Source organism: Anopheles coustani, chromosome 2 (genome assembly GCF_943734705.1).
Source record: "Anopheles coustani chromosome 2, idAnoCousDA_361_x.2, whole genome shotgun sequence".
NCBI classification, from domain to species: Eukaryota; Metazoa; Arthropoda; class Insecta; order Diptera; family Culicidae; genus Anopheles; species Anopheles coustani.
In genome coordinates this window covers 50,645,216-50,655,916 of record NC_071289.1, presented here as the reverse complement: position 1 = coordinate 50,655,916, position 10,701 = coordinate 50,645,216, and the positions used below count along the sequence as shown (strand labels likewise).

At 43.9% G+C, this 10,701-nt stretch overlaps 1 protein-coding gene across 1 annotated transcript; it reads left to right on the top strand.

The window, feature by feature from the left end:
* Nucleotides 1-1,022: 1,022 nt before the first annotated feature.
* On the top strand, nucleotides 1,023-4,300 carry LOC131264564 (putative uncharacterized protein DDB_G0271606). The gene is made up of 4 exons (XM_058266844.1): nucleotides 1,023-1,050; nucleotides 1,365-1,436; nucleotides 1,505-3,930; nucleotides 4,012-4,300. The coding sequence occupies exons 1-4, from the start codon at nucleotides 1,023-1,025 to the stop codon at nucleotides 4,126-4,128; spliced, it is 2,643 nt and encodes an 880-aa protein (XP_058122827.1). The 3' UTR covers nucleotides 4,129-4,300.
* The last annotated feature ends 6,401 nt before the right edge of the window (nucleotides 4,301-10,701 follow it).

Below are 10,701 nucleotides of genomic sequence, written 5' to 3'. Positions count from 1 at the left end.
CAACCAGATAGCACAAGCCTGCTTCAGATAGGCATGTGCTTCATTCACCTGCTTCACTAGCTTGACCAAGAAGCAAGACAGCGTTTCGTCGTCCACATTGCCTACTGTTCCGTCGAACGAGCAAATCTGTCTTGGTGTGCGCTCAAATTACGCAGGATTTTTCTTAAAACAGACACAATTACCACAACCGCAACAGTACTCCACGTAACACACGGCAGTTCAAGTAGTAAACAAAAGTAACTGAACTGTCAAAAATTTCTTTTATTTTTCTATCGACGATTTGTCAAAATGCTCTAGACGATCAGACCAGAGTATTTCATTAGACCATGGATTAACCTGTGGTCACAGCTTTGCGCAACCGCATGCGGTTGCGTTTTTGATCTGTCAAACGAGCACAGCTTTTTGCCAAAAATAATACTTTAATGTTGCATATATCACTTATATCAGCATACATTATTTAAATTAAAAAACGCATTAACAACATGAATTCGTACGCCAGTATATTTATTTACTATATCAAAACTCTTTCTCGTCGAACAAACTACGACAATGACCATTTTTACAGACAAATAACGGTCTTTTTGTAATGTCGCAGAAAGTTGCGACTAAAACGTTGGCCAGATCGTCCAACGCCGAGACCCGGTGCCGGCGGAAGTTTCTGCGACACTTTTGACATGCAAGATGACTGATTTGGACTACTTTTAATTAATTTGACACTTCTTGTTAGCACAAATCTGTCGCAGAAAACCCGGTCGTAGAAGTGTCGCAAGCCCGTGTAAACGCACGGTGAAACGGGATGTCGGGCTGTAGTGTGGACCCTGTGTCAGTCTGGTAGAGAAGTGAACTGTGCTGTGGATATGAGCGTTGACTGAACATCCATCCATTTTGATCGACTGTCATCGACATCGACTGTCAAATTGTTCTCAGCAAGCGTTATTTTCCTGCTCGGCCTGCGACGTTAGCAGAAGCTGAATGCAGATTTAGTTTGTTCGAGTGTAGTATTGGGAAAATTTTCAGCCAAAATGCAACATTTGGAGGATTACCTTGAAAGTATGTTGAAAATCATGACGCCTAATTAAGTAACAAAGATAAATCCACGATGCGTAAACATAAGTATCTGAAAATGTCTGCAGTCATCAAGCACGCAGCAAAGGCCATCTACCAACAATCAAATTCAACAAATTATAACCTCATATTGTAACTATTCTCACTTCCAAAGCTTTCCTTAATACAAACTATAACTTTATTCTGACAGGATTCACTTTCCATGACAAGCTTCCGTCGCAAAATGAAAGTCGTTGGTGCAATTTTAGAAAATGTAAAACAAAGTAGTAACTATCGTATCTTTTTATATTCGATTCCAGTGATCGAGCATCTACCCCAGGAGCTTCAGGATGGGTTCACGGAAATGCGTGAGATGGATTTGACCGTCCAAAGTATTTGGCTAAGTATCGCTAAGTATTTGGAAGCAAATATTCATACATTTTCTCTCGCGCTTCTGCAGATAACACTGATTCCCTGGATAAACGGGCCCGTTCACTGTTTCAACAGTGTTACGAAGGGAAACTACCAACTGCAGCGGCGGATGCAGAGTTCAACGCAATTCGAGGCGGCTACAACCGCGTGCTGGACGATTCTGATGAAAAAATACAACTGGCAGGGCAGATGTACGATGTGGTTGAACGATATATGCGCCGTCTCGACACCGAGCTGTACAAATTCAAGTGTGAGCTGGAAGCGGATCACAATGGCATCACAGAAATACTAGAACAACGTTCGTTAGAGGTCGACAGCAACGCTTTGTCGAACGGTGGCACGAACCAGAAGGAAAACCCCTTCTATGACGTCCATCATTCGTACTCCGGAACATCTTCCGGGCGCTCGGATAGTCGCTACAAGTCGGAGTCGGTAAAGCGCCGTGAGAGCGTGGCCGTCACTGCTGCCGAAAAGCGTGCCGCTGCTGCATCCGGAGCTAGCGCATCGAATGTTGCTCCGATCATGAATGTGCACATTCGTCCGACAACCCCGGACACGGCGGTACCTGCCAGTATTGTGTCGGGCACGATCGTCGTCCCTCCTGCTGTGAATGTTGGTGCGCACGCTTCGTCTTCCACATCGAACATATCCTATAATTTGCCAAATTTTTCTCCGGCAGGAAATGCTATTGCTGCCGCTGCAAGCCAGGCGATTGCGCAAACGCAACAAATGCAGCAGGGTCGTCAAACGGGCAGTCTGAAGGCATCGTACGAAGTGATTGGCGCAAAGGGATCGCAAGAGCTGCTGGTCAATAGTGAGCTGGCGGGGGCCACACACAACGGCATGCAGGGAGTCGAGCGAGAGTCGAGCGTTTTCTCGAACCAGCGACGTACGAAAAAGAAAGATCTTACGAGCACGCCAAACTCTGCAAACTCTGCGGCGGGTGGTGTGCAGGGCACAACTACCACGACCTTGCTTTCTAGCAATTCGATCGTAACACCGATACTCACCACTCTGTCGAATCAAACGCCGTTTGCAATTCTAGGCCAGCAAACAACCACGTTGCAGCAACAACAACAGCAACAGCAGCAGGTTGGAACGGTCCAAGTAACACAATCGCTTGTGCAGCCACAACAGCAGCAGAAGGGATCAACCCTGGAACCGTACATAATGGGCACCAATTGGCCAATCGCGGTGCAGCAGCAAATAAATCTGCACCATTCAAACACGCAAGTTCCTTTACAACACCTGCAGCCAGTATCGCAGCAACCGATGTTGCAACAGCTCGCGGTCCGACAGCAGCAGCCGGCGGCGATGAAACAGGAGCTGCTTCCTCAGCAAATTCAGCAGCTCGACAACATCGAGAATGTGCAGCAGAAGCACATTCTCTTACCAACGACACCGCAGCAGGCGCAGCAACGACTAACGCACCCACAGCAGCTGCAGCAACTATTCCAGCAGTCGCTGCAATCACTGCAGTCATTGACACCGCAGCAACCGGTTCCGGCAACATCGCAGCAGTCGGGTCAGCAGCAGCAGCTGCCTATGCAGACACTCGCGCATCCGCAGCTCATGCAGGCGCAAGACGGGTCCCATTCGTTGCCATTGGCGCCGGTGCCGGTGCAGCCCACGTTGAAAACGCGCTCAGGATGGAAAACTATCACGAAGCCTACATTGCGCCGCTATATCCCTGGGCAAACTCCGCACAACTTACAACGGCAGGTGGTCCATCTGCAGTCACAGCAGCAAACACAATTCCAGCAAATACAGCAACAGCAGCAGCACCATCATTTGCAGATGGTACAGCAGCATCTGCAGCAAACGCAGCTGATAGGGCAGCATCAGTTGCAGATAACTCAACAGCAGCAGACTCCGCCACAACAACAGCAGCAACAGCATCACCATCAGCTGCTCGATCTGCAGCAACAAAAGGATTCGCAACTGCAGCAAGCGATCCAACAACAGCAGCAGCAGACCCAGCAGCAGTCACAGCTTCAAGTCCACCATCTGATACAACAGCAGCAACAGCAGTTGACTCAAAATCAGCTGTCGCAAAAGCAACAGAAGGTGGTAGAACAGCTGCAGGCGCAACCGCAACAGCAGTTCCTTGCAGGTCCCGCTGGATCGTCGGCTTCCGGTGTTCTTGCGAATACGGCATCGGCGATGGCACTGCTGCCCTCCTCCACTGCAACCGCAGTGTCAACATCGTCGGTCAGCTCGTTGGACGGCAATCGGGGTGAAGCCACCAAAGGCGACAGCATCAGCGGCGCCGGTAGCACCACCCTGACTGCCTCCAGCGGCTCCAGCACCTTCGGCTCGGTCGTCCTGAAAGAGTCTGGGATGGTGGTCCAACAAACGGCCGAAGGTGAGTGGTCTTACGATCCAAACGAACCTCGTTACTGCATTTGCAATCAAGTTTCCTACGGCGACATGGTGGCCTGTGACAACGAAGACGTAAGTACTGTCAACGGAAAGCTATGACACTGTGCCAGCGCTGGTGTCGGTTCTATTTTGAAATTCACCTTTATCTTACAGTGCCCATTCGAGTGGTTCCACTATCCGTGCGTTAATATAACGTCCTCCCCCAAGGGCAAGTGGTACTGTCCGCAATGTAGCAGCTCGATGAAAAGACGGGCTTTCCGCAAGAACTAACGGTATTCACTGGTCTCTCGTGTATCGTCGATATTCGGGCCAAGCGTCATCTGCAGCTTTGTTTATGTTTTGCAATTTGGTGTCGTTATTCGCATAGCATCGTAGATGGCGATCCAACTGAGAGCAATCTCGATGTAATGCGAATAACGATAAAGACGAAAAACTGATCCATTTATACATACGTCCTTTAACATTAATTATTTTTTTAATTTTTTATTACGTTAGGGAAAAAACTTTTGTTTTGAAAATATATTTTTTCATTTAATTTATTTTAGATCCACTTGCGTTGTGATTCACTCGAAAATCCGCAGGTCGTCCCCTTCTCTGGCAAGCGTTCTGTTCTACGCAAAGGAGGCGGTGGTTGTTTTCCCTACGGTTTTCTGATTTCCACGCGTCGCCTAGCAGCAGCGTGAAAGCATGGCGGAGATCTTTGTTTTGCTCCTTTGTTGTTTCAGTTTACTTTCCTTGTTATTATTGTTGCCCACATAATGCACGGTTTTTTGTTTTCTACAGCCAGCACGACAAGTGCGCAAGAGCGCAGGTTGGAACGGTTCAAGCGACACTGCCGTTTGTGCTGCCACAATAGCAGCAGAAGAGACCTACCCTGGTACCGTACATAATGGGCACCTATGGGCCAATCCCGGCGCAATAGCAAATACATCTGCATCATTCTAACACGCAAGTTCCTTTACAACACCTACAACAAGTGTCGCATCAGCAACCGATGTTGCAACAGCTCGCGGTCCAACAGCAGCAGAAGCTCGCGGCAACACAGAAAACCGTACAGCACCCGACAGCGAAGAAACCAAAGACGCAGCAGAAGCACTTTCGCTTAGGCTGTGGTCAGAGCTTTATGCATCAACGCATGCATTTGCGTTTTGACGCTGCGGCATGCGTAAAATGATCACAGCTTAATGCAGGGTCGTGTGGTTGTCAAATATGCTGGGCGCTTGAAACGTTAACAAATTTCTTTTCAAAATAAACAAACATTAAAGATTGCCGTAACAAATATTGTATGTCGTATTTAGTATCAATTTTTATTCGAAATGGGTGACGACGAACTTCGTGGTTTAATGCTTGCTGGCACAAGTTTGGCTTTACGATATTCGCTTTTAACCCAGTGTCGGGGTATAAATCCATTGTTGGTAATAAGAAGTAGTGAGAGAATTTCACTTGCTGTTCTTCTTCTTCTTCTTCTCCTTCGACGAGGATTTACTCCTGTACGGCTTTTGAATCCAGCTTCCTGGACCTTCGCAGGCTAGCTTGCGACGTAGACCTCTATAAAATTAAGTACTGGCTGCTAAGGCCATATGTCCTGGTTTTCTGTGTGTCTCTTTACTGTCTGGTAGGGGTCATTTTTCTGCTCACTCTTGGTCAGAGGCAATATACATTTGTGTTGATGCTCGTACACTTGTGCATAACGTCTTGTTGCTGTCATTTCGCCGTTATGCTTACAGTCCCTACTTGGGGATTCCAAAGAACGACCTTTCCCGTTGATTGTTGCTTTCCAGCTACACTGGGCCCAAAGTTAATCCGGACGCTCAAAAAATGAGCATGCGTCCGACTTTGTGGTCGATTTTAGAGTACTTAGAATTGATAACAATGATTTTTGTTCATTGCATCTTCTTGGTGTACTTTCCTACGAAGTACGTGCAAAAAGAACGGTAAAAAAATCGTACCCAAGCGGCGCAATAAACAATAGAGTGCAAAAAGTCAGAATTTTGATGGCCAAACGCAAAGTCGGACAGTTATATTTCATCGTAGTTTTGTTAGCTAAAGTGGTGTGTAAGTTAGTTTCGACTCTTGATATTTGTTATTATCGATGCATACGACTCTTGGGCATCGTTAGAAGCACTCGGATGATTCGATTTATTATATTATTGAAGTTTTTATTGAAATATGCGTTACACTACTTGGTTGGAACGAAACATCATCATTTATTCATCATAACGATGGAAAAAGTTTTTAAAAACATATGAAATTAGACTTACATTAGCAAACTAACAATTTCAGACATCATTAAAAAGTACAAAACTTCAAAAAGTATCGTAAAATCACCAAAGAACTGCTCTTTGCAGTACACAATTCAGCAGAGGGAAGGTAGAATGATTCGAAAAACCATTTGATGTAAACCATTTACTGTTGTCCGTCTACTAATTCTCACCTACTACCCCTAATATTATGTAATTTTTCAACTCCTTTAGCCTACATGCACTTTCATATTATTAAGGAACGTTCAACAACTCGGACAGTTTTGGTTAAACCCTTTCCCTCGAACGCACCATATGTTTCGCCATCCATCTGAGAAAAAATTGGGAATTTTTGTGTCAACTGTTAACAGGACTTGCACAAAATATCATGATTGTTTAACTTTAACTATCTTTTCAACGTAGATTTATATAATTTGTTCCTAAAATCATTATCTTTATCGACATCAGTTCTAGCAACAGAATCGTAGTTTTCAATTTTTCTCCGATATTAATGATTTCTTTCCCGGGGTTCTGGCATGCAGCCCTTTCCAGTGTAAATAGTTCCTAATAGTTAAAGCACTTAACAAACACTTTTAGTAAAGTTTCTTTTAGATCTACGACTGTAGTAAAAGGGTTGAATCGATTGGTTCTTCCTCCCCTTTCCCGAATTGTGTGCTGCAAGGAGCAGTTCTTTGGTGATTTTACGATACTTTTTGAAGTTTTATACTTTTAAATGTTGTCTGAAATTGTTAGTTTGCTAATGTAAGCCTAATTTCATATGTTTTTAAAAACTTTTTCCATCGTTATGATGAATAAATGATGATGTTTCGTTCCAACCAAGTAGTGTGACGCATATTTCAATAAAAACTTCAATGATATAATAAATCGAATCATCCGAGTGCTTCTAACGATGCCCAAGAGTCGTATGCATCGATAATAACAAATATCAAGAGTCGAAACTAACTTACACACCACTTTAGCTAACAAAACTACGATGAAATATAACTGTCCGACTTTGCGTTTGGCCATCAAAATTCTGACTTTTTGCACTCTATTGTTTATTGCGCCGCTTGGGTACGATTTTTTTACCGTTCTTTTTGCACGTACTTCGTAGGAAAGTACACCAAGAAGATGCAATGAACAAAAATCATTGTTATCAATTCTAAGTACTCTAAAATCGACCACAAAGTCGGACGCATGCTCATTTTTTGAGTGTCCGGATTAACTTTGGGCCCAGTGTATTTCCAACTGGAAAAAGCGGAGCGTTGCCCAGTCCTTATACCGGGCTCACTCGGTGGTTGATTGTGATGGGTAGGGAAAGGTCGCCTTAAACGTATGTCGTTATTGCTGCTTTTTCTAGAAACAAATCCTATTCTCTACAATGAATTTGTAGATGGCTTTCATGTATCTTACGTCTTTTTTCTTAAAACTTGTTTCGAATTTGTCTAAGCCAATCCTACTTCTTTGTCTTTCTACTCTATATTTCAGTCGAATACTTTATGTCTGCCAGTCTCAGGTACGCCGCATACATCACAGTTACCCGACTCAACAATTTTCATCTTGTTGAGCCAAAAATTGCTGCAGTCGTGTCCCGCCAACAGTCTGTTGAGCCACTTAATTTCTTTGGCCGTTAGAGCCACGCTACACGAGCCGCAAACTCAAAAACTTTGCGGCGCAAAGAGGGGAACAGCCGAAAAGTTTACGTCAGAAACTTTTCAGCTCCGTGAGCTGAAAACTGTACCCGCAAAGTTTTTGGCAGCTAACCGCAACTCAAATGCGCCAGTAGAAGAAGATGAAGAATAAATAAATGTAAACATAACAAATCTCGGTAAAAGAGTAAATGAGGCCCCGGCCGCCATGTTTTCGATCGTGGCTACACCTCTTGTGGTCGTTTAAACTGAATGTATGCAATTGGTGATACATTAGTTCGTTAAATTCAACCTACGAGTATTTGAATCGTAGTGTGTACCGTTAATTTCGGCTACGCAATCAACCTAGGGAGTGCGGTATGAGGGGGGCCCACGGGCCCCCCTTATTTCTCAAAACTATAACAAACTCTCTTTTTCGGTAGACCTAGCGCAGTCCGCTCGCTGCACTCGCTGCGGGCGCGCCGCCGTTTCCAAATCATTTCTTCGGCTAAACTCATTGTTTCATGCTGTCCATTATGTGTGGTATAGTTTAGATACTAGTAACTTACAGTAACTTAACATGTAAAAGTATATTAACCCGCATTCACCCTCTACTGCGTGATTAGTTTAAACCGTTATGTTCTTTGAAGCGAACCGTTAGCGATCAAATATTTGAAAAGTATGCATGCGTCGTGCTTTGCATAGCTTCAGGCGCTTAATGTGAACCAGCAGGAAGAGGAGAATCTAGCCCGGGGCCTCATTTACTCTTTTACCCAAATCTCAAAAACAAAATAAACGAACATATGGTGATAAATTTACGTGTTTATTTTGCAGCTACAGAAATATTTTGTCATTTTATAGCTAGAATACCAATTATAAATTCACTGTAGATCAGGGGTCGGCAAAGTCCGGCCCACCAACTTATTTTATCCAAAAGTTTCAAAAAGTTTAATGATAAAGATTAAAATATTTTATCCTACCACTTTTTATGTAACTTGAGAACATCAAAATCTTCCTTCTTTATGCGAAGAAAGTTAATTATAGTTTCATTTCCTTGCTCTGCTACAGTATTGTCCAACAAACGGTTGCCATCTTCTTGCCTACGCACAATACGCCTGTGGCATTCCCTGTTGCGTTGTTGCAAGTTTTGGGTACTCAACTCGATGACCCGCGATAGGGTAGTTAGACACACTTCACTCATCAACCGATGATCCATCTTTTACTTTTTGTGTGAATTGAAATAAGATCTTGTTTGCTTTGAAGGAAGAGTTAACTGAAAAATCAAAAACAAAAAGCTCTTTGCGCCGCAAAGTTTTTAAGTTTGCGGCTCGTGTAGCGTGGCTCACAGAATTGGTACCGCAAAACGCGGCTACACGAACCGCAAAGATTTTGACGTAAACTTATACGGTTTTTGAGTTTGCGGCTCGTGTAGCAGGCTGGTTAGATTTAGCTTGTGATACCACATCTTTTCCTCCATCACCTTCTGCAGTTTGTAGAACGTTGTTCCCTTGGTAGAGATGGCCCTTGTATACTACTCATTTGTTTCCTGCAGCATTTGTTTTTTTAGTTTGCCAATTGCATCCTTTAATCTTCTTTGATTGAAGATGTAGTTACTGCGTTTCGCACCTCTTTTTGCCAGCTTATCCGCCTTTTAATTCCCTTCTATTCCCACGTGACTAGGTATCCATTGGATGCTAGCCCTTGTATATACGCAATTGTGCAATATGTTCGCCACAATTTTCTCCACAAAGTTGGTCCTTGTGGCATTGCTCAAAATATAACATGCTACCATGCTATCTGTGTACACCACTGGACTGTTAATTTGTTATACTGCAGCGATTTCCAGGGCTCTGTCAATCGCAATGAGTTCCGCTGTTCCTATCGATACCTCGTTCTTTAGTTTATAAGCTAATTCGGTATAATTCCAAATGAAACCCCCCCGACGCCGCATCGTCGTCATTTTTTCCACGTGTGCGCCTGAAAGTATGCAATAGGTGGCACATCAATTCAGTTTGAATATTTGAACAGTTGAATTTCCGTTAGAAGCTGTAATGACTTGAACTAATCGGTTAAACTGAGCAAGATGTAGATCATAAACCAATGAGTTGGACTGAAGAAATGAGTTTGAAACGGCGGCGCGCCCGCAGCGAGCGCAGCGAGCGGACTGCGCTAGGTCTACCGAAAAAGGGAGTTTGTTATAAATTTGTGAAATAAGGGGGGCCCGTGGGCCCCCCTCATACCGCACCCCTAGGTTGATGGCGTAGCCGAATTTTGATACACTCATGTAAGTAATGCATGAGGGAGTTTATGTTGTACATCCTTTCCAGTATAATCATCATCTTTAATTTAACGAGAATTCAATTCAAACGGTTCACACAACGGCATTTGTTTCACCAATTGCATACCTTTAAGGAGCATCCGCTCACAAATGGTGTAGCCACAACAGCGATTTCGGCTGGGGGGGCTTCATTTGGGATTTTACCGCGAATTCTTTGACCTCTTGCACATCTGGGAGTTGGATGTAGATTCCAATCCCACATCCTGTGTCTGTGATACTGGCATCTGTGAATATTCTGGGGGGATTTTGGTCCTTTTTCCTCATGTGCTCAATGCAGATTTGTTTCATCACCTGAGGGTTTGCTTCCTGTTTTGCTAGTTATTAGTCCCAAGATTCGTTTTCTTATCTCTATATCACAGTTTTTCATTTCATTGTATCTTACTTTGCTAACCGTTTTGACGAGTTCCACATTGTCTAGAAAAGCCTGCTCCTGTACCGAGTGTCGTTTATGCTTAGTAGAAAGATAGACAAAGAAGATGTGATAAGTGAAATTCATTGTTATCAATTCTAAATACCCTAAAATTGATCGCAAAGTCAGACAAGTGTTCTTTTTTTGACCGTCCCACTTAACCCCTGGTCACAGCTTTGCGCAACCGCATGCGGTTGCGTTTTTTTTCCCATGGGAGAGATAGGAGCT

What these genes read in the sequence shown, in the direction of transcription:
- LOC131264564 (XM_058266844.1), top strand. Translation starts at nt 1,023, where the DNA reads ATGCAACATTTGGAGGATTACCTTGAAA. An exon ending in TTTGGAGGATTACCTTGAAA is followed by an intron (nt 1,051 to 1,364) that starts GTATGTTGAAAA and finishes ATTCGATTCCAG; the next exon opens with TGATCGAGCATCTACCCCAG. An exon ending in GATGGATTTGACCGTCCAAA is followed by an intron (nt 1,437 to 1,504) that starts GTATTTGGCTAA and finishes GCGCTTCTGCAG; the next exon opens with ATAACACTGATTCCCTGGAT.